A 22,335-nucleotide genomic window follows, 5' to 3' on the forward strand; every position below is an offset into this window, starting at 1 on the left:
AGTGCAGTGCTACTGAGGAACAAGATGGGGTGGGGGATGAACAGATTAGTCCCTTGTTCTGAAGGAACAGGTTATGTGTGTGTGTGTGGGGGGCTTTACAATGGGCATTTCCCTACCCCCATGTCAGTCTATGTGCAAATGCCTGACCCCTGCTAGCGAGTGCTACCCCCAGCGCCCTCCCCATCTAGTACCTTGGAGCTGGGACCCCAGGGCAGAGGCTCTAGTCACCTGAAAAGCCTTCTGCTACAGGTGGCAGGAGCAGCCTCTGGTGGGGGGCAGGCGGCAGGCAGCCTTCCAGGAATGGCCTGGACTGACCCTCCAGATCCCAGGTAGGAATTACCAGGAGGGACCCAAAGCTCAGAGAACAAGGGCACAGCCTCAGACCACATGGTCAGGGTCTGAACCTTCTTGGGGCACTCCACAGCCCAACCCTCTGCTCTGGTCCAGTGTCCTCTTAGCTGTCCCCTCACATCTGGCCCCAGGTAAGGCTGGATCCTGGGCTTTGCAGGGACAGAGCCAAGAAACATGGTGGGGGTGAAGTCAGCTCCAGGCCTCCTCCTCCCCCAGTTCACTCAGCTCCTGCCACAGTAGACTAGGGCCAGGAGCACAGAGCAGAGACAGGGCAGCCAGGGGAAGGAGTACAGGGTGGGCAGGTAGCTGGAGGCCAGCTTGAACCTGCTGGTGGGTGCAGTGACCCCTGGCGGTAACACCAGAGGTGCTGGGCACAGAGGTGGCATGTGGTTAAGGTGGAGGCCGGGGCAGCACAGGTACACAGGACAAGGGGGCTGGCGGTGGGCACAGTTTATTCTACACTCCATGCAGACACTGACCCACACGCTCAAGGAGCTTAGAAATACATTGAACCACAGTGTCTGCCCCCCACCTCCCCCAGACACAGAGACACTTGGCTGAGTGGGGTTGGGGTCTGAGGGTCCAAAAGCCTCCGTCTGGGACAAGGCGGCAGTGTGGGCCCAGGTAGCAGTGGAGGCAGTGTCCTTTCTCCCCAGAAGAAAAGTGCAGAGATGGGGCCGAGGCCCTAGGCGGGGAGGCCTCATTCTCACAGCGATTGGCAGGGTAGGCCAGGCGGGGGCCTTCCAGGTCCTTCCCCTGAGGGCCCACCCGGCTGTAGGCCAAAGCTCTGGGGAGGCGCACGAGCCATGATGCCACTGGGGCTGGCTGGGCGAGGCGGGCAGCAGTGCCTTGGGTCCTGGGCGCCTGGTGCTCAGTCCTGGCCTTCATCCGAACGCCACTTGAGAGTGTGGTCCTTGTGTGCATCAGGAAGAATCTGATTTCGCATCCCCCCAAGTAGACTGGACGTGGCCTCCGTGGCCAGAATGAGGGGCTTCACCACGGTTGGGGGCAGCTGGCGGATCACGCCCCCCACGGCGCCTGTAAGTCCCTTCTGCTCATGGCCCCGAGATGCCACATCACAGATGGTCTGAGCAGTGTCCAGGATGCCCTGTGGAAGTCGGAGGTCAGTGCAGGGGTTTGGGTGGGGAGGTGGGTGTGGGACTGGAAGGAGGGCAGGGCCTCATCACCTCTCGAACCGTGTCGTAGGCCTTCACCACACCCTCCCGGAGGTCAGCAGGCTGGTGGCCCTTTCGTAGCCTTCGCACAGAGCGCTTGTCCTGCAGGGAGCGGGGGATGGGCGCTGCTGGGGACAGGATGTCATACACTGTCTCCGCGGTGGCCTGAGGGGACACAGAGGACACCAAATGAGGACAGCCAGTCTGGGCACACACACCCAGCCCCATGGCCCCCAAGCCAGCCCCAGACAGCCAGCCTGGGTGGCGGGGGGCGGGGGGCATCACACTTTCTGCCTCCCCCACAGCTGTGTATTATGGTGCTACTCCTGGGGTCCTGGGGAGGCTTCCAGCACCCAGGTCAGGTGGAGTGCATGCCTCCTGAGGGGATTCTCCTAATATCCTCTGGACCCCAAGCCCTCCTTGTGTGGACCACATGTACACCCTTGTCCCATTTGTGTGGTGCCCCACGTGCAGCGTTCTTGAGACTGTGCCGTCTCCCCACCCTGTACCTGGTCTGGCCTTGCCAGCTCCAGAGGAAGCCCGGGCAGAGTGCTGGGTTCCCCTGGCTACCCCCTCTGAGTCTGATCTACTTCATGACTCTGGCGTCTCTGTTCCTTTTGCCCCCTCACTTCTCACCCAGCTGCCTCACCTAGCGGTGTCTCTGGGGGACTCTCTGGGGCCTGCTCATCCTTAGCCTCCTCTCTAAAGATCTTGCCTCCAGCCTGCAAGGGGGTGGGCTTGCAGATCCCAGAAAGCAGTGAGCTCCCCTTGCATCTGCACGCTCACCCTCCTCTGTCATGCCTGCCCCACGAGGGCCTGCCCATCCTAGCCCTTCTACTAGAGTTCATGAACCGCAGCTGCTTACAGGACAACTCCCTGGCCTCCTTGGGGATCTGTCTGGGCCTAGCAAAGTATGGGGCTTAAATGAGTGAGGGCCAGTCTGTGCCTCAGTTTTTTTGTCTGTAAACAGAGCCACAGCCCCCCTTCTCTCCTCTTTAAGAGGTGGCCATGAGCAGTCACCCAGTGGGCTGTAGAGCCTGGAGAGCACTTACCCTCCAAGGAGTTGCTGTGGGCCCCAGGCCAGTCACTGGGCCTCTCCTGTCCATGACTGTGTCTCATAAAAGTGAGACCGCGTACCCAGACTGTCCATCCTTAGTAGAGCTTTGAGAACAGATCAGGTGCTGTAGAGCAGACTCTCCTTGCCCTACTAGGCCTGGAACCAGATGCCCACTCACCTGGATAGCCTGCACCAGCCGGTTGCTGAGTTCCAGGGCAGCTGAAGCCGTGGATGAGCCAAAGGAGGCAGCCCCTCGCTGCAGCCCCCGCATGAGGCGCCCATCCTTTCTGTACTGCTCGATTGGCAGCCAAAGCAGGTCCCGGAACCCTTGGACTGCAGGAACAGGGAGTTCAGAGAAGCCCAAGGCTGTGCTGCCCACGCCTACCCTGACTTAGGACCTTCTCCCTATTTCCAGGGCAGCCTCTAGGCTTCCCAAGAGTAAGAGCAATTTCCAGAGCCCCCAGAGCCAGCCAGCCACTCACAGAGCTGGACAACTGAGTGCATGGGGCCCACGCCCCCCAGCAGGCCAGGCAGCTGGTTCTTGCGGATATCCTGCAGCCACTCGTTGAGAGCATAGCCCAGCACCTTGTCCACACCCAGGAGTCTGGGAAGGAGAGGAGGGTACAGGGGCAGAGCCACACATTGAGGGGTCACAGGGCCAGGACCGGAGGCACCCCAACACTGTCCATAGTAGCCTCCCAGCCCAGTGTGAAGGATGATTGTGCCCACTTTATGGAGTGGAAACTGAGGCACCAGAGGAGTGTGGCCAAGGCCACACAACTGGTCAGGAATGCAGTAAAGGGAAGATAGGGAACCCTGAAGAGAGGCTAGGAATACTGGAGGGCATGGAGGGCTCACCCGTGTCGGCAACAAAGCCGCTTCAGCTTCAGCTCGGAGCAGTTGAGCTGGGCTAGGCCGATGAGGAGGCCAGCGAAAGTGCCCTGGGGAAGGAGAAGGTAGGTATTTGGGGTTCACAATTCAGGACAGGGACTGGCCCAGCCCCGGCACCCAGGAGCCATTGGAGGCCGACTAGCAGCCACTACTGCCTGGATGCAAGCCCTAGCCTCCAAAAGACTAAGCCACACCTGGGCAGAATGGGGCCCCCCAAGAGGGATGGCACATGCAGCAACTCTGTTTGACAGCGCCACTTACCACCTGGTCCATGGTGACATGCTTGCCATGGTAATCCAACCAGATAGGTACTTCAGACGTGAAGCGGAACTCCCTGGAGGGGGAATTGGGGGAGGGGTCTTTTGGTCACTGACCCAGCCCCCTGCAGCCTGGGCAAAGACCCCAGTCTTCAGCCCTACCTGAAGTAGATAGGCTGCTGCTCAGCAGAGGAGCTGTGTCTACCGCCCGCGGCTTCCCGGGAGCCAGTCATCTCTGTGTCCTCGAGCTGGCCTTCCTGGAGGCTTCTGGGCTGGACCCGGGTCTCAGGGCGAGCTAGGGTGGGGGACATAGATGGAGGATGGGTCCAGGCATGGCTGGGATGTGGGAGGCCTGGGCCTTCCCTTCCCAGCTCAGCCCCTCACCCTCAGCGGACGTCTCTGCCGAGACCATAGGATTGATGCCAGCCACCAAGCTGGTGAAGAAGTCCTTGAGGAAGAAAAGGGCGTCCTACAGGAGAAGGTGCAGGTCAGGTTCAGAGGCCCAGAGGCAGTGGGGCTCACTGTAGGCTCTGCTTCCACCTGGCCTACTCACCTGGTCCACGTTGAGCCGCAGGGGCATCAGAGAGACACGGAGACAGCACTCGGGCCCACCCAGGTTGGTTGTGGGGGCCACGTGCAGTGCTTTGATGGTGAGCTGGGGGCAGAGGGCAAGCTCTGGGTAGCTGCTGGGCCTCAGCCCTGCCCTACCCTGTGCCCAGCTGGTGTTGCATCTGCATACACTGTTCCCCCAGCTGGGCCTGCCTGAGCCCCAGCATTCTCCCAGCATCCCCAAACCACCTGCTATGTGCACACATGGCCCTGCCCAGGTGGGCAGTGGGGGCAGCCGGTACCATGTTGGAGTGCGCGCGACGTGGCATCCGCTCGCTCGTGTGTAGGTACAGGAACTTGTTGATTTGGGAGGAGGCGAGCCGGTCTCGGACCTCAAGCTCTTGCACGATGAACACCTGACGGGACAGCGGCCGCTCCTCCAATTCCTGGCCCGGGGCTGCAGGGCCTGTGGCTGGCTCCACTGGGTACACCTCATGCTGGAAGCTCACCTGCGGGTTGGATGGAGGCCTAAGCCAGATAGGCAGGGCCCTGTCTCTCCCAGCCACACCTCAGCCCCCCACCTGGTTGCCTCCCCATGGTTGTCCCATATGCATTTCAAACTCTACTTGGCATACTGAACTCTTGACCTCCCTGCATCTACTTGCTCCCATTCCCTTCCTGTCACTTAAGAGGCACCATCTGCCTGTCACCAAGCACCAACACCGCCCTCCAGCCTCTCCATCACCAAGGCCATCTGGCTTGGTTCCTCGGCACATTTCTCCAATCCCTCTACACTTGTGTCATCTCCACTGCTGCCACCTGGTCTGAGGGCTGCTGTCCCCTCTTCCCCTGCATGGCCTCCCTGCTTGGGTCCCTCAGGCCCTTTTCCACACACCCAGAGGGATCTTCATAAAGCACATGCCCACCCACCTTGCACCTTGCAAACACCTCCCCCTGGCCTGGTGAGGCCCAGCCTCTCCCTCCAAAGCCCATCCTCCACCTTGCTTCTGACCTGCCAGCCCCACTGGCCTGTCTTCTGCTCCTTAAACAGGCCAAGGCCTTTCTCATCTTCAGAACTTTGCCCTGGCCTCCCCTCTCTCCCACACCCAGTGCTGGCTCCCCTGCCCAGTGGGCTGCAGAGAGCCCCAGTTTTCTTGGCACAACAGCCCTGTGTGCTTGAGGAGAGGACCCACATGGACTCAATCCCAGTCAGCAGCACCTCTGCCTGCAGCAGCACCTCTGCCTGCACCATCTCAGGTCGACCCGGTAGCCCACCCAACCTGTGGTTCTTCCCTATCCGCATTCTCCAGAATCTGACTGCTGTCACTGGCTCTGCAGCTACCAGCCTGCTGACTGCATCTCACTCCAGGAAAATCCAAAACCGTCCCGTGGTCTGCAGGGCTGTATGCGGCCTAGTTCCCAGGGGCCTCGACTGCCCTCCTCCTGCCCCCTTCCTCAGATCTTTGTACCAACGACATCTTTTCAAGACTTTCCTGATCCTCCCCAGCTCCCCTTCCCCAAGCATTTATTGCATTCCACACAGCATAGATCTGTGGCTCCCTTCACTACCGCACGAGTGACAGGAAGGCAGGGCTTCTGTCCGCTTTGCTCAATGCTATGTCTAACATCTACAACAGCACCTAGTGCGCAGCACAGCAGCCACTCTGCAAACACTACTTGTAACTTGGTGCATGACTAGGGACCGTGAGGTAAGTTGTCACGGTGAAGTGCTGGCTGGGTGCCAGGGATGGGATAGCCTGCCCTGTCCCCCACCCAGGTGGCTTTCTGCACGCTGAGCCCCCAGCTCACCTTGCTGAGCTGGATCTCCATGAGGACTTGGTGTTGCCTCCCACTGCCCCCCTGTGTACGCCAAGAGTTCTGGGGCCGGTTGGGGCCAGAGCAGCGAGAAGGAGAGCCCTTAGGGCCCATGAAGCTGCCTCTTGCCCTGGAAAGAGGGACAGGGGACAAGGTGACTCGGGGGAACCCCCTTCACCTCAGAGTAGACCCTTCTACCTGAGGCAGGAAACCCTCTCCAGCCTCAGCTGTGGGAGGTGGGTGGGGAAGAGAAAGAACGGAGGCCACTGAGGCAAGGATCCTGCTCAAGGTTATCAGTGGCTGAAGTCAGAGCTGGACCTTGGGCTGCGTCCCATATCCCAGGTGGGTGGGCCCCCTTGCCATAGCTGCCACCTGCACCCGTCCTACTCACCTGTGGCCAGGGTGGGGCCCAAAGTCTCGGCCCCCATAGAGGTGCCAGACAAGGGAGACCTCACGTAGCACCACACGGCTGCTAGGCACGGGGAAGTGGGCAGGCGCCCGTAGCAGGTCTGTGCTGCCCAGGGGCCGTGAGAAGTACCCATCCTGCACGATGATGGGGCCTGGATGCAGCTGTGTCACCACGGGCTCCCCATCTCGGGGCTGTAGGCAGGAGGCCAAGTGAACACATGTGCATAGATACTTTTCCCAGTCTAGGCCCAATTTCTTCCCCATCCTCACACTTCCCTTCCTGTTTCTTACAAAAGATGAGTCTCCTGCCCGCTCCCTCCCCCGAACTTATATCACAGTGCTCTGTCCAGGGGGGACCAAAGTGCCCCTTGCTCTCGCCAGCCCTATCTCCCTGGGTCTTGCTTGCATGTGACATTTCATTGGCTCCTGGAGGCCAGCAGGTCATCACCCCTGCAGTCAAATAATTCTTCTCCCGCTCCTGCTAACCACCCTGCTCCTCCCTCTCCTTCCCCTTGATGTCCTTCCCTTTGTCCTGGATGCCATTCTTTCTCTCTTCCTCTGAAAATCAACTTGCTCCTTCAAAGCCCAGAGTCAGAGAGACCCACCCCACCCCCAAACTCTGCCACAGACCCAGGTGCACCTGCTCCTCTAACAGCAGGAGCTCTAGAAGGGGCATAGAAAGGAGCCACCCTCTCCCACCACTCTGTGGCCCTGCCCAGCCTGCCCCCCACACACCGGGATGCCCAGGCCAGGAGCATCAAGGATGCAGAACTCGTCACTGTCCAGAGTGTCTCCATCTCCCTCTTCCTTTTCACCTTCTTTGGCCTCTGAGCAGGACCCCAAGCTGCCAGCAGGGGTCACAGCAGGGGCCAAGTGGGGCTGGGCCCCAGTCCGTTCCCCTGGGAATAGATAGACTGACACGGGCGAGGCCTGAGTGAGAGGGTCACCTGTGGAGAGAGATGTCAGTTTTGGGGGGATGTCTGATTTGGGTGCCTGATTGTGTCCCCTGGCCCCAAAGCACGCCCCACCCTACCTGAAGGCTGGGTCAGCTCCCGCAAGCTGCGCTCAGTGTCCAAGAGGGCATCGGCCAGGTCCCGCTGGTTGATGAGGGCTGTCTCCACTGGAGGGCAGGAGGGCAGGGAGGCAGGGCTCTCAGAGAGCTGGGCCAAGCAGAGGAGGAGTGATGAGTGAGTCACAGGAGGAAGGGGCGCCTCTCCCCCAAAGCCAGGCCCCTGGGGGCTGAGGCAGAGGAGTGGGCCTGGCAGAGTTCTAGCAGCCTGTAGGGCCAGGCCTCACCTGTACTTTCTGGCCGGCGATCTCTGTGGGGCTGGGGGGCCGGGGAGGGGGGTGTAGGTCGCCCTCACTCATTATGTACTGGAGCAGGTTGACCAGCAGGGCGCAGGAGTCTGCACAGCTGTGCACGTGTACCACGTTGTTGGAGCAACGCAGCTCGAACAGCGGCTGGCTCTGGGTGGCAGGGGTGGGGCGCCATCAGCTCAGGCTCTATCCACGCCACACATACGTAGGACCTGGCCAGGTCTTCCCCAGGCTGCTCAGCCTGCTGCCCAACAAACCCACTGAATTATGGAGCAAACTGAGTCCAGAGGGTGAAAGGGACTTCGTCCAGAGTCACTCAAGGAAGCAGGAGTGCACTCCCCGTGTGAAAGTGTTCAAGTGCCCAGTCCTTTATTGCTCACCTCAGCCTGGCCAGGTGGAGCCTACTATCTTTATTTTACAAAGGAGGAAGCAGGTCCCGCAAAGGCTATCTGACTCCCTAGGCCCTGCTTTCGCCCTCTAGTGGTGGGGTTCATATTATGGGACACCCAGGGTAGGCCGGGCCCTTTCCAGGAGGGCCACTAACCAGAGCCCAGCACAAAGGGCAGGTAGTGACTGTAACCTAAGCCCAGGCCCAGGGAGCAGAAGGGAGGAGAGTGCAAGGGGAAAGGCTCCCTCGGCCCTTGGCTCTGCTCTGGCTCCAGGGGATTCTGGGCAACACTCACCAATTTGCCCTCGGTGCTCCCCTTCCAGGTTTTAATCACAAGCTCCAGAAGGTCAACATCCAAGACACAGACGTAATCTGAGCAGGAAGCAAGAGAAGTTGCAACTGCTTCTTCACACCCAGCCCCTGGCCCACCACCAGAGGGGAGAATCTGGGCTTTATCTGAGTATAGCCCTTGTGTGCGTGCACAAATGTGTGGGTGCAGCTAGGTGAGGACACCTGGCTGCTCTGAGTGTGGCCGGGGGCTGTGTTCCCTCAGAGGGGAGGGAGCCCAGTCCAGGCCCTGCCCACCTCGCTGCAGATCCGGGGTCTCCACCTCACACTTGTCGGACAGGTATAAGGCTGAGTCGTCGAGGATGAACCTGGTGGGGAACAGGGCTGAGAAGGGCCCAGGAGCCACTGCAGGCTGCAGCTCCATGGGAGCCAGAAGGGTGGGGCTCCTAGAGACAGGCAGAGGGGAAGCCACAAGGGGTCCCGAGCCCACAGGAAACTAGCGCTGGGTCCTCTCTGGCCTTAGTGTTCTTGTCTGTACACTGGGGAGACTGGTCCTATCTCCTGTGCTGCAGGCCCAAAACAGTGCATGCTCGCTTAGGTCAGAAGGCAGGTAGTGCTCTCCAAGTACTTCCCGTTTCTCTACCTCATCCAGGCCTCACAGTGGCCCCAGGAGGCAAGTGTCCTGCTTCCCTGCTACAGCATTCATTGTTCTTTCAAATTAGGTCCTTATTCTAATGGCAACACAACACAAGCTCCTTTAAGACATTTTAAAATAAAAAAGAAATAATCTCTTATCGTATTCCCTAATCTCAAATTCTGAGAAAAGCATCATATATATTTTCTTCAACTTTTCTGTGAAGCCACAGACATATATACAAATAAACCCTTATAAATCTTTAAGAAAACAACGCCCCATAGAACTTTGTATCTTAGATTCTTCAGGATGTGTTGCATTACTGCATTTCCCATATTTTTCAATGTCACTCTTTGACTTGACTTTAATCATTGGGTAAGCCATGTTTACTGACTCAAGTTGTCATTTGGGGGCATTTAGACTGTTTATAAATTTTAAATTATACTACAAAGTCATCGCATTCCACCTGTTTTCCTTGTACCCTTAGAACAAGTACCTCCGTGAGACATCAGGTTAGAGAGCACCAGCGCTTTGAAGGCTCTGATGCACAGGCACAACTGTCATCCAGGAAGGTGAAAGCAATTCCCATTCCTGAGAGAGGGATCATCACCCAAGTGTACAGAGGGCTCAGAGACCAGCCTGAGGACACACAGCATGTAGGTGGGACCCTGGGGGAGTAGCAGCTGCAGCTCAGCTTGAGGGGGAATGGAAATTGTGCTGGGTGAGGGGGGTACATACCTGAGTAGGAAGGTGGAGGTGTCCATGATGATGTTGCTGGAGAGGGTGAAGGTCTCAGCGGTGACAAGGACACGCACAGGGAGGTAGAGGGGCCTGAGGGGTACACATGCACCAGGGCAGGCTCCTTACACATGAGAGCCTGCCCCTCTCTCTTAGCCCACCTAGCCTGGGTACCTGTAGTCCACGGCGCAGGAGAACAGGTGAGTGTGTAGGACGGTAATGACGGTTGGGGGCAGGTAGCCCAGCACTGGGTCATCGAGCACATCTAAGAACTCCAACAGCTTTGGGGGCCACGACAGGAGGGGCAGTGAGGATCAGGGGCCTCCTCTTTCCTCTAACCCCTGCCCCCACCACAGCATGCCCCCCCCCACCTGCTACGCACCCCTTTCTCAGGGGCTTCACTTGGAAGTCAGCTCTGGCCCAGCCCAGGTCCCTCACACTGGCCTCCCCCCAGCTCAGAGACCTGCCTGCCCACACCACTTATGCTCACCTGGGAGTGCCAACTCTGTTCTGGCAGAGCCATGAAGTGGCGCAGGGTGGCTCTGTGGAGCCTCAGTGTCACGAGGAACTCCTGGAGGTGGGGCATAGTCAGCATAGTGGGGCCCAGCCTACCAGGCACCAGGGAGGCAGTTGCCCCAGCCAAGCGGGTAGATCAGAAGCAGACACTGCTGTACCTTGACATTCTTGTGGGGGTCCAGATGGATGCGCACAGCAGTGGATAGCATGTGGGAACCCCGGCCCTGGCCCTTGTGGCCTGAGGCTCCCCGTTCAGTCACCCCTTCCTCTGATGGGTAGATGGTTGGGGCCAGCTGGGCCGGAGGAGCAAAGCTGGGCAGCTCCAGGTGACTGGGCAGCAGGTAGTCATCCACAGCCGCTGGGGAGGCAGCTGGTGAGCCCCCTGCTGAGCTGGCTTATTGTCCCCTCCACCCAGGGCCCATATCCCTCCTTCAAGCCCCCTCCCCTCACACCTCGGTGGTAGAGCTTTGCCTTCTCTGCTTCTAGGCAGAAGTAGCCAAGTCCCGGCTGGCCTCGGTACTGGGAGACACTGAAGATGGTGCCTTGCTCCACATCCAACACTAGTTCCCCGTGTGAAGTCTCTAGCCGCCTCCCAAGCTCATCCTGTGGAAAGAGGATGTGGCGTGGCCTCACCAGAGCACACAGCAGCCCCCACTCCCTCAGAGGGGCTGTCTCCTGGAGCCCTGGCCCGACTAGGACCAGCTCTAGCTCTATCAGGACTCCACTGAAGGCCTAGGACAGCACTTGTCTCTCTCTCTTTTTTTTCTTAGAGAGGGAGAGGATGAGGGACAGAAGGAGAGATAGAGAATCTTTTTTGTGGGGGAGAGAGAGAATCTTAAGCAGGCTCCATATGCAGTGTGGAGGCTGATGTGGGGCTTGATCTCATGACCCTGAGATGACCGGAGCTGAAATCAAGAGTCAGACAGACCCTTAACTGGCTGAGCCACCCAGGCGCCCCATCACTTGTCTCTTTTGCCAGAAGGGAAGTCATCCCTGCTTTATCTGCCATCCAGCACGAGACAGTGCCCATCTGGATCCCTAGCATTGCGCCTTACACACAACAGGTACTAATGGGGTGAGATGGATCGTTGGAGTGGCATGTGTGGGTCCGTGGGTGGTGGGTGGGTGCTGCTGGCCAAACAGACCACTCTCAGTCACACTGGGGCTTCTTTTCTTCCCAGTTTCCCAAATTGGAGCTGTTCATACTGGTCTTGCTCTCCTGCAGTGGTGGGTGGGGGGCACTGCAGTCAGCGGGGCTCACCTCCCCAGGCTGCCCTCACCTTGGTCTCACAGAAGGCTGTGATCCGACCCTTCAGCACTGTTACCAATGTAGAGACGGTACTCTGGGAGCGAGGACTTGGGGACTCAGGGGCAGGGGGCTGGGGAGCGCCTGACGTCCCTACTGAGAAGAAGTGGGCATCCTCCTCATCCGAGTCTGAGTCTGGGGTGAGATGGAAGGAGTGGAAGTGGGAAGGAGACCTGAGAGGGCTGCCCCAGCCCTGCCCAGCACCAGGGGGGGCTGCCCAACCCTGCTCCCTGCTGCCCCAGCCCTGCCCAGCTCTGGGGGGTGGTGGTGCTTGGGACCCCTGCTGGGGCAGCCTTCCTACCCAGCTTGAAGGCTGACTTGCACATCTTGAAGTTGTCGTGCCAGAAGCCTGAGGGGCCTGGGAAGGCAGGGGGGTGAGCAGCGGGGTCAGGGGCGGGAAGCAGATCCGCAGGCTCCCACATGAGCAGGTCGTTGTTGATCCTGGGACAGATAGACGGCAGCAGTGAGGGTGGCCTGGCCCAGCACAGGCAGATGGACAGCAGCAGTGAGGAGGCCTGCCTTCCCCCTACCCGCCCGAGGCATCACCTGTTATAGAGGCTCTCATAGACCTCCTTGCTGGGCAGGAAGATGTGGGTGCTGGGCAGGACCACTTCCAGGCTGCAGCGGGACAGGGCCAGAGCCCGGCTCTGGAAGGTCCTCATCTCCTCAGGGTCTCCAGGAATCACCATCTAGACAGGGGAGCAGGGAAAGGCATCTGAGAGACGTCAGGGTCTGCTGCTGGCTCAGGAATCAGACCCTGGTCTACATCCTGACTTCCTATCATTTATTCATTCACAGGAACCTCTCTCTGCTGGGATATGTGACGGCCAGCTCATGTGAAGCGCTGATCACGTGCCAAACCTGCTATGAGAGTCTCACATATTTTAAACTCCTTTATCCTCATGATAAGCCTATGATGCAGGTCATTGTATCCACTTTCAAGACAAGGAAACTCATTTGTGTCTAATTCTCTGAGATTAGACCACTTCTAAGAGGATGAAACCACTGAATAGAAGAGCCTGGATTCAAACCCAGACCATTTGCCCCAGAGGCCAGGCCCTTAACTGTCTCTCACTCAAACCTCTTCACCTTCAGAGAAGGTGATGTTCAAATGTACACAGCCAATAGATGGGGTCCTGATCTTCCCAACCAGGGACCTGTGCCTCCTGGGGCTGACCCTCACCAGTGTCCTCACCCCCCAAGCCCCACGAGCTGGGGTGCTTTTGATTCTCCATTGGTCTAAGATGATGGAAGAGATGAAACTCTTGCTGGTGCCCCAGGTGGTCCTGTCCTCCTGTCCCACAGCTACCAAGTGGCTCCCCTGGTTCAGGGCCTCACCTCCTCCGTCTCGTACATTGTCCTCTTGGAGGAGAAGGGTGAGGGCTCAGGTTCCCGCAGCTCACATGGACTCTCAGCCGACAGCTCCAGCTCCTCTCCCTTCTCAGGGGCCACTTCCCACTGTGCGCTGCTGAGCTGGGGGTTCAGGGTCACCACTACCCTGCCAGGGCACAGGCCTGTCACTGGCCTGCAAGGCCCCCTTAGCCCCTGATCCCACCTCAGTGCCACTCTCAGTAGCAAAGTGCTCCTCTCCTGTCTGTCCCTTCTAGAGCCCCCCACTTACTGGGGCAGGAAGTATTTGCGCCCAGGGCTCTTGGGATCCAGGGCTTTGGAGACCCGCAGGCAGGGGATGGGTGGCTTCTCTCCATCTTCATAGGTACCTGGGAGGATAAGGAGGAATGGGGTGTTGTCACTGCTGCTTTTCCCCATTTCTTCCCCAGTGTCAGATGGGGTTAGTAGGGGCCTGGAACCTCCCTTGTGGTGACTGTCCTTATCGCTTACAGGCCTGTGCCCTCGCTCACACTCACAATCTGTAGCAGTCCAGCGATAAAGGGTCCACTCTGATCATTCTCAGACAAGCCTGGAGACAGGCAATGCTGGCTCCTCACAGAGCTGGTGAGGGTTGGGCCAGAGTCTGTCCTAACTGCGACTCAGTCCCTTCTGTAACCCTGAGCCCACCTCTCCCAGAGGCCTGGGGCCCTGTCCTGGGTATTGTTCCCTGGGGAGCTCTCACCATGTAGGTCGGAGCAGGAAAGTTCCAGGCGGGTGGGGATCGGGGGACCAGGACCACTGTTCAACTCTGACCGGAACTGGGGCTCACTCAGCTCCAACCGTAGCTGCTCGGTCCGCACAGCCCGGCCTGCCCAGGGGTCCCGCTCCGGCCGCAGATCAGCAATGGGGAAGCGCAGCTGCAGTGTGGCCCGGGGTGCTGACAGCCGCACCACTGTCTGCTGCTCAGCAGCTGGTGCGGCTTCTGTCTGTGAGAGGATGGTGGTCATCAGAGCCGCTGCCAGGGGCCTCACCACCGTGGCTGTGAGCCAGAGGGGCCATGCCAGATCGCTGTCCCAGCTGGGTATCTTACCAGGAGGCCGGCAGGTGGCTCAGGAGGGGATATGGTAGCCAGACGCAGCAGGGCAGCAAGCCGGTCCAGGGCCCCCAGCTCCACGTCTGCCTGGAAATCAGCTAGGTCTAGGGCCAGTTCTGAGTGGCAATGGCAGGCAGCTGGGCGCCGGGCTCGGCTCTGGGGGCGAAGGTGTTCAGGTCAGTGAGGGCTGTGGTGGGGGGGTCAGAGAGGGTAGGATGGGAAGGGACCCCCCCCCTTTGAGCAAAAACAGAACACATAGTCCTCTGTGGTGATGGGAAGGGAAATTTGAACAGGGGATTGGGAAATCTTCACCACATTGTCTGAGAAAGATGACCATGTTTATTTAATAAAAGCCACCTAATATTTGGAAACTGGCAAGGATTTGCCAAGATGAGCCAGGGAAGAGACCACCAGGCCAAGAGGATGCCTTATGTAGGGCCCAGACTGGGAGGTATGCTCTACCTGGAGCATAGGCAAAGGGGGAAGGAGGTAGGAACAGGGAGGTACCAGCAGAGGCCAAGACGTGGGGAGGGGTGAATGTACCACGGGAAACAGCCAAAGGTCAGGCATAGGAGGGGGTGGATTACCCTGGACATCCTGCGTAGAGTCTGTGTATGACACAGGTGGGCACAGGGCCGAGCTGAGGCCTGGGAACCTAGGCTGCTGGGGAAGCTCAGGATCTGGGATGGGATACAGGAGGCAAAAGTCAGGTTGAGCCTCCACACCCACTTGTACCTGCAGGCCTTGCCACATACACACTCGCCCTCAGCCCTCACCTCTGTGTACTCAGGCTCTGAGGTACCCCTGGGCCACAGGCACTCCAGCACCTCGAGCTGACCAAAGTGCACTTGTGTGCTGGTAGTCCTCCGGCCCCGGCCTGTCCGCAGCTCCCAGGACAGCTGCACAGCTGTGCCCGTTAGTCTGCAAGGAAGAAGCTGGGCATCAGAGGTTGGGCTTGTGGGGCTGAGGGAGTCTCTCCTTGGGCCCCTGCCTTGGGCTTGTACCGGACATGGCTACAGGGACAGGCCCTCTGGAAGCGCGGTCGGAGATGGTGGAAGTCACGGGAGCCGAAGGGCCCATCCTTGGTGGCATCAAACTCCGAAAAAAAGTGGGTGGTGAGGTCAGGTGGTCCAGAAGATGGGGCAGTCGTCTGAAGCAAAGTCAGGGTCATGCCCCCCAAGGTCATCTTCACCAGCGAGTCAGGGCGCAGGGTGTCCGGGAGGGGCGTGGGGGCCATCTTGCCTGAGAGGACAGAGGTTTCACCAGGGACTTCCCAGAGCTCATGAGTACCCCAGATATTGGGCTGGGGGCTGGGAGAAGCCCTGGCCCAGATGGACTATGTGACTCTGGCATGGGGCGTGGCTGGTCAGGGGTGATGCAGAGCCTCGTTATGCCAGATACTGAGCCTAGGCTCAATTCCACTCTCTCAGGGAGCTGGAAGAATTAGGGGTGATAAAGCACTCAGGCCAGCACTTGACATACATAATCTCGCGATAAACATCGGCCAAAAACATATAGCCTAGCAAGGTCAGATCTTATGCCCTTTTTATGGAAGGAGAAACTGAGTCTCTAAGAATTTAAGTGCACGGCCCAGGATCACTGACTTTGAAACCCAGCCTCTACCCATCAGGTTCCCCAAGCGTCCCAAGGGAACCAAGTCACCACAGTGATCCTCAAAGCATCGATGGAGGCCTCCTGCATGTGCATGCCATCACGTGGGCACTGAGGCCTCTTCCAGCTCTTCTTGCCCTGGGAGCACTCACCAGTTGGGTGGGCATGAGCAGACAGCCGGCGGGGGGCCATGTCGCTGTGCACAGAGGATCCTAGGTCTACATCCGAGAGCGAGAGCTCAGAGAGGGCTGAGGCCACACTGCTCGTGAGACCCACCATGGAGAAGAAGAGGTCTGTGGGCCAGGGCAAGGGAGGTCAGGGAAAGCTGTACTTGGCCCCCATGACTCCTGCACCCAGGCTAGCTGCCCAGTCAACTGCCAGGTCTGGCCCCACACCCACCAGTGTTGTCCGGGTTGACAAGAGGATTGGTAAGGGGTTCTGAGCTGAGGGGCTCAGCCACAGCCCCTGCCTGCAGCTGCTGGTTCAGGTCCTGCTCAATCAGCCACAGGTCTTCAGCACCTAGTGGGCGGCTCTTGTTCAGCTTGCCAACCAGGCCCTCTGGGTCTATGGAGGAGGACACTTCTTTGTGTCAGACCAGCTTGGGTGGCCCCTCCCTAGCCATCCCATCCCCTGCAGCATCCAGAGGCCTCACCTGCAAGGCTCATGGCACTGAGCAGTTCTTGAAGCTGCTGGAGCTGCTGAGGGGTCAGGAGCAGATGCAGGGAGCCCAGCTGTCCAGCCACCTCCAGCTGGAGATAAAAGGGACCAGGGGGCAACAATGCGGCCTTCTGAGAGCCACCACCCACCTGCCCTCACTTCCTCGGGATGCCAGTTCCCAGGCTAAGCTCTGTCACTAACTAGTTGTGTGACCCTGGCCAAAACTTGTCCACTGAGCTTGGTTCTCTATTGCCAAGAAGTCAGTAATCTCCTCCACACAATGACCCTGCTTTGTAGTGGGGATCACCACTGCTGAGGACTTTCTGAAACGGGGCATACTGCCTCCTCCACAGGAGCTGGGGACCCACCTTTGGGCCTGGGAAGGCTTCATTCTGCTTCAATTTCACTGTCAACTCCATATACCCTGAGCAGCTGCCGATCTGCAAGGGGGGCTTCGGGGGCTCTTCCTGAAGGCAAGAGGATACAGGAGGGAAAGGGTTGAGAAGATGAGGTCACAGATGGTCAGAAGGGATGGGGTGCAGTGGGGCAGACAGGAGAGAAGACAGGGATTAGGAGAAAGAAACTAGGGATCAGAGTCAGCCCACCTGTGGGGGGAGCTCCTCAAAGTGCAGGCGGACTCCTGCCAGCTGCAGCAGCTTGTGCAGAAAGGCAGGAGGCTGGTGCACGTCCACTGGAGGTGCCTGGCTTGGGTCCCGCACTGCCTCATCACAGTACTCCAGTCTGGGGAGTGTAGGATCAGCCCTTACCCCAGCCACCCCAGGCTGGAGCCCCTCTCCCTATGCAGCATTGTGTTCTAGGGGTCTGGGGTCAGAGGGTCTGGCCAGCAGAGCTGCCCCACCATAGCCAGGCCATCCTGGACCCCCATGGCCAGCCCTTGCTCTTCAGACCCTCAGTGTGTAACCTGATCCTTGGGGCCGCAACAATTCGGCCCCTGGACTCCATTTCCACAATATGGTCTCTCTACCACCATAGCCACTATCACCCAGGCCCACCCAAGATTTGCCCTGTTACTTCCCAGGAGCCTGAGCAGGGGTAAGGGGCAGGGGCAAGGCCAACACCATTCAGCAGTCCCTCATTCCCCTTCCTCTTCATACTAGCCCACCCCGCCTGGCATGCTCCTACCTCTGTACATGGATTTCTACTGCCACGCCATGCTCCCCATCACCCGACGAGTGCTCTACCCTCACGACAGTGTCCAGGAAGGTCACCTTGATCCTTCGCAGCACTAAGTGGTAAAAGGGGTCTCAGGCCAGGTGGAACAGCAGGGGGCAGGCAGAGTTTCCCCATTGGGGCAGCAGTGTGGCCATCCTGTTGTCTGGGGCCCGTCTTGTGGGCAACGGAGGTATAGAGAGCAGGGTAGCCACTAGAGGCCCACTTACCTGTCTCAATGGTCTGAGCAAACATTTCCAGTCCCTCCAGGGGCTGTGGTGGCTCAGAGGGTTCAGGCAGCCCGTCCCGAAGGCACTCCTGAGCCAGCTGTAGGCTGGTGGTCATGCATGAGGCCCAGGTCTGCGAGTCGGCAGCCCCTGGCCCTGCGAGTAGGAAGAGGGTCTCAGGAGAGGCAGGTCTAGTCAGCAACTGAGTCCCCAGTCCTACTCCTACCACTTGCTCCCCAACCCCCAACCCCAGCCTTGCCCTGCCCTCACCTGGGCCTTGGCGAGGTTGCAGGGTGAGCTGGAGGCCTGACACGTGCACGGTGCAGTGGTCGGTGAGCAGCGCAGCCCAGGGCACGGCCACCTCGATAGAGCCCACGAAGCCTTCCACCAGCTCTAAGGGTGATTCTATGGACTCCAGCACTTCGTTCACAGACTGGGAGCAGGGAAGGGACAGATCCGGCTTAGGGAAACTCCAAATGTGGCTGTCTCCTTGGCGGCCGCACTTTTTGGTCTGCTCTGACCTTGGAGAACTCCCTCGTTCTCCCTGCCCCTCCCCATGCTACCTGAGTGCTACCATTGCTCTAATTGATTCCTACTCTTGGTCTACCCAAACGTGTTCCATCCTTAATGCCAGAGAAGGGGGGAGCTGAAGGATGAAAAAGAAGGAGCCAAGCGGAGAAGATGGAAGTGGCATGACCCAGGCATGGGAACAGCACGTGGCAAGGCCCAGCAGGGTGTGGCAGCACCCATGTCCTCTCTGGGCAAATATGGAGTTCAAGGGGAGTGTACAGGAGAGGCTGGCAGAGGGCTCAGCTGAGAGGGGGGACCCCCTCCCACCAACTCCAAACACTTGATATAGCTGTGCCTCTCTGAGGTACAAGGCTGAGAGCCGCAGGTTACAAATGGGGAAAGAGCACCAGCACCATCCAGGAAGCTCCTTGAAGGCAGGAGCCCACCTGCCTGCTCTGTGTGATCCCAGGTGCTGTGTGGTATCACCCAGAATAGTTCCCAGTAAATTCTTGTTAGAACCAAGAATAAACAGACACATGGCAGAACCAGAAGGCTTGCAGAGAGCAAGTTGAAACTCCTTACCCAGAGGTCGCTAGATGGGAACTGAGGCCTAGACAGAAGAAACCAGTTTAATGGTTCAGTGTAACTGTGAGACAGACCTCTCTTCTTACCCCATCCCAGGATCCCCAGGCACTCGGCTTCTTCTGGGGTCTTCAAGACAAGACCTGCAGGGTGAGTAGCTGGGGGAGGGGCTGGCTATGGGGAAAGTACCTGCTTTCCACCAGGGATAACTCCTCCCTGGAGGCCAGCCCGAAGGAACGCAGCCTAGCTAGGAGCCATTTCAATCCCCACCAAGAGGGCAGGGCAGGGCAGGGTAGGGCAGGGAGTGTTTCCTGGGACTGGAAGTAGAAAGAGGCAGCCTAGAGGTCTTGGCCATTTCTTTCAGGCCAGCCTCAAAGTCAGAGATCAGAAAAGGCCTCTACTAGGATTCCTAGACAAGAGGCTCTCAGCAAGTGTCCCCACCTCTGGGCTTGGATGTCTCCCCCTGTACCCCTATGTTTGGGGTAGTCCTCAGGAAGTCCTGGCCTACCCCTAAAGCTTAGCTCTTCCCGCCCCAGACTGCATTTAGGCCAAGCACTCTGTCTGCCCAGCCAGAAAACTGAGAAGCCCCTGACCCCATGCCCACCCCTGCTGCTCTGGAGTGGGGGGCTGACCCAGTGCCAGCTCGGGGCTGGGGCCTCTAACCGGTGACTCCTTTGCAACTTCCCAGTTTGGCTGAGTTGTGAGCCACTGCCCCTCACTGCCCCTCACTGCCCCTCACTGCCCCCAGCCTCAGGCTTCTTCTGATCCAGACCTTATTCCTCCCAGCTTCCCCAGCATCTCGCTTGGCCTCCTCCCTGCCTGAAGCTAAACCTCTCCAACTTTCCTCACAGTTCTCCAAGCAGGTAGAGACAGGATTCCCAAGCCCCTCCCCAAACACCACCGGGTCCATCCCACTCTCCCAAAAGCAGGAAGTAGGCAGCTGCAGCAGTCACACGAGGTGTTGATCAACACGGGCGGGCGCTGCTGACGCGGGTTGTTGACATCCACGTCCGGAGGTGAACCCCACCCACTTGGCCCAGGATCGGAGGGTCAGGAGGTCAGGGCACCTTTCCCACAGGTGCTCTCAGCAGGCCTCCGGACCCCCTACCAGCCTTGCCCGCCTGGCTAGCTGCAAGGCCCCAACTGTGTCCCTGCCCTGGCCTGGTCCTATCAGGGCCCCCAAATTCCTCCTCTTCCTCTTCACCTTCTCCTTAGCCCCTGAGGACCACACTTCTCAACTCAGGCCCCAAACTCGATGTGCTCGTTCTGGCATTCTCCACACAAGTGACAGCCCCCTCCCCAGCCTCAGTTTCTCCTGCCGTGAAGTGGAGGCAAGGACCCCCTTCCCACCCAGCTCTGGCTCTGAAGCCAATCAGTCGCCTGGGAAGGGCCTGACTCCCACGGCCTCTCCACACCCTCCGCCTGGTCTCCCCAGCCCGACCCCTTGGCCGGGGTCCTCAGGCCTCTGCGCGCTACGCGGCCCCCCCCCCCCCCCCCCCCCCCCGGTCCCAGGCCTGGTTCCTCACCCAGATCTCCAGGTGGATATCCCGCAGGGCAACGCTGCCCTTGTACAAATCGAGGCTGAGCTGGTCCAGGCTGAGGTGCTCCTGGAAGAAGTGCCCCAAGTAGTGGTGCAGCAAGTAGCGGCACACCCGCTCTTTGACACAGTTCGACCATGGCCACAGCCATCGTGACATCTCGGAGACCGCCGGGCCCAGACCGCCTCCGCGCGCCGCCCGCCGGCGAGCCCCGTCCGGCTTCGCTGTTCAACAGAGCCCCCGGCTGTCCCCGCCGCTTCCCTCAGCGCCAGGCCGCGCCCCCGGACCCTCAGCCACGCCCCCCACGCTCCCTGCCATTCGCCATGGTAAAGGGCGAGGCCTACTGATTGGCCGCGGGGGGCGGAGTCTTCGAGCATGAAAAAGGGACTGGGCTCGGTGCACGATAAAGTGCGCCCGAGGTTGATTTACGCCTGCGCAGAAGTCCTGTGTGGGAGGACCTTTAGCCTCCCCGCGGAGGGGCTCTGGGAGGCTGGGACTGGAGGTGCCCGCCCCGCCGAGGAACGCGCAGGTGCGGGCGCGGCCGACGACTTGGGGAGATTTAAAGGGACAGTGTCCCACCGAACTTAAGAGGCAGCTTCCCGGAGGAAGAGAGTCCGAGAGCTCCGGCGCGTCGTAGAAACAATTAAGTGAGTAAGCATTTGCATTTTGCGAGACACTTTACCATCTTTTATCTCATTCGGTTCTCATAACCCTCTAAGGTGGCGATTTTACAGTTAAGAAAAACATCTTACAAGTAAGAAAACAAATTTATCACGGTTGCGGTAAGTCCATCACCAGGGAAGTCTTTTTTTCACCATCCCTCACCTGGAAGTGCTGATCAGGAGATTTACCCACCCCACCCCACCCTTTCTCCCTGCATTTGGTCAGCCCTCCAGCTTCTCTCTGAAAAAAAAATAAAAAATAAAAAATAAAAAAGTTTTTCTTATCTCTAACCTAAAATTAATAACGAATGGATTCCAAATCCCTTATGCAGGGGTCTGTTACTTTTGTACGACTTTTTTTTAACATTTTTAAGTAGTTTTTTTAAAAAATCAAAAGAATAAGACTTCCTGACACATGAAAATGTTATGAAATTCACATGTGAGTATCGATAAAGTTTTGGTGGAACACAGCCACAGTCAATTGAGTACTGTCTTGGGCTGCTTTCGTGTTACAGTAGCAGAATTGAGCACTTGGCAGGGGAAGAGAGAGACTGCAAAGCTTCAAATAATTACCTTCTGGGGATCCCTGGGTGGCGCAGCGGTTTGGCGCCTGCCTTTGGCCCAGGGCGCGATCCTGGAGACCCGGGATTGAATCCCACATCGGGCTCCTGGTGCATGGGGCCTGCTTCTCCCTCTGCCTGTGTCTCTGCCTCTCTGTGTGACTATCATAAATAAAAAAAATAATTATTTTCTGGCTATTTACAGAAAGTTTGCTAACTCCTGCTCAACGGGGTTGGTCACCCAAGCCCTCTTGCATCATGGGTGACTTAAAGGATACCCACAGGTAAAGGTAAAATAATCCTATTTTAGCCTTACTAAGGAGGTGGCCTCTACTGCAGTCTACTGCCAAAAGCCAGTCTGAAGCAAGGGCAACCATCCTGGCCTGAGGGGCAGGAACCTGGATTCCAGTCTTCTGTGGCCTCAGGCAAGTCACTGTTCCTCTGGGAGCCATCCCCTGTAACCTAGGGTTGGGTTAGTAGGTGGTACACTTCTTTACCTGGAGGGCGCTAAGGAACAGCCTCAAAGAATTTCGTGAAGCACTGGGAAGGAAGTTTCCCTAAAAGGAGGCAGGCTAATAGGAAAATACCCGTGGAATGAACTGAGAGATCAGCTTCTCCCCATGACAGGCCAGGGGCAGTGTTGTGTTCATCACATGTTTATTAAAGTGATAGACACCATGAATTGAGCCTGTGTGATGTCCTGGGC

At 58.3% G+C, this 22,335-nt stretch overlaps 1 protein-coding gene across 3 annotated transcripts; it reads right to left on the reverse strand.

Annotated features, from left to right (window-relative positions):
* Positions 1-786: 786 nt before the first annotated feature.
* ATG2A (autophagy related 2A) lies at positions 787-20,681 on the reverse strand. 3 transcript variants are annotated; one of them, XM_072789785.1, is made up of 41 exons: positions 20,396-20,681; positions 18,048-18,210; positions 17,781-17,933; positions 17,524-17,626; positions 16,986-17,121; positions 16,749-16,847; positions 16,376-16,472; positions 16,123-16,287; positions 15,876-16,016; positions 15,117-15,354; positions 14,889-15,033; positions 14,700-14,792; positions 14,110-14,268; positions 13,762-14,005; positions 13,312-13,408; positions 13,029-13,188; positions 12,237-12,379; positions 11,992-12,131; positions 11,665-11,825; positions 10,837-10,987; positions 10,543-10,754; positions 10,359-10,439; positions 10,043-10,149; positions 9,869-9,961; positions 8,794-8,864; positions 8,504-8,580; positions 7,800-7,970; positions 7,537-7,663; positions 7,239-7,450; positions 6,487-6,695; positions 6,090-6,225; positions 4,583-4,789; positions 4,285-4,386; positions 4,116-4,200; positions 3,894-4,026; positions 3,736-3,808; positions 3,442-3,524; positions 3,066-3,187; positions 2,762-2,916; positions 1,539-1,691; positions 787-1,459 (listed from the first exon to the last, which is right to left on the reverse strand). In XM_072789785.1, exons 1-41 carry the CDS (start codon positions 20,564-20,566, stop codon positions 1,223-1,225), a joined length of 5,805 nt encoding a protein of 1,934 aa, XP_072645886.1. In that variant the 5' UTR covers positions 20,567-20,681; the 3' UTR covers positions 787-1,222. The 3 variants fall into 3 exon arrangements, with proteins under 3 accessions (XP_072645886.1, XP_072645887.1, XP_072645888.1); XM_072789786.1 differs by having other exon boundaries at positions 10,543-10,742; positions 20,396-20,680; XM_072789787.1 differs by lacking the exon at positions 7,800-7,970.
* Between the last annotated feature and the right edge of the window lie 1,654 nt (positions 20,682-22,335).

Source organism: Canis lupus, chromosome 21 (genome assembly GCF_048164855.1).
Source record: "Canis lupus baileyi chromosome 21, mCanLup2.hap1, whole genome shotgun sequence".
Taxonomy (NCBI): Eukaryota; Metazoa; Chordata; class Mammalia; order Carnivora; family Canidae; genus Canis; species Canis lupus.

Bases quoted from the DNA above. Each gene is read 5' to 3' on its own strand.
- ATG2A (XM_072789785.1), bottom strand. From the start codon at position 20,566: ATGTCACGATGGCTGTGGCCATGGTCGAACTGTGTCAAAGAGCGGGTG. The intron at 14,006-14,109 runs GTAAGATACCCA...ATCCTCTCACAG, and splicing joins AGCCACCTGCCGGCCTCCTG to ACAGAAGCCGCACCAGCTGC. The intron at 10,755-10,836 runs GTGTGAGGGGAG...GGGGCTCACCAG, and splicing joins GGCAAAGCTCTACCACCGAG to CTGCCTCCCCAGCGGCTGTG.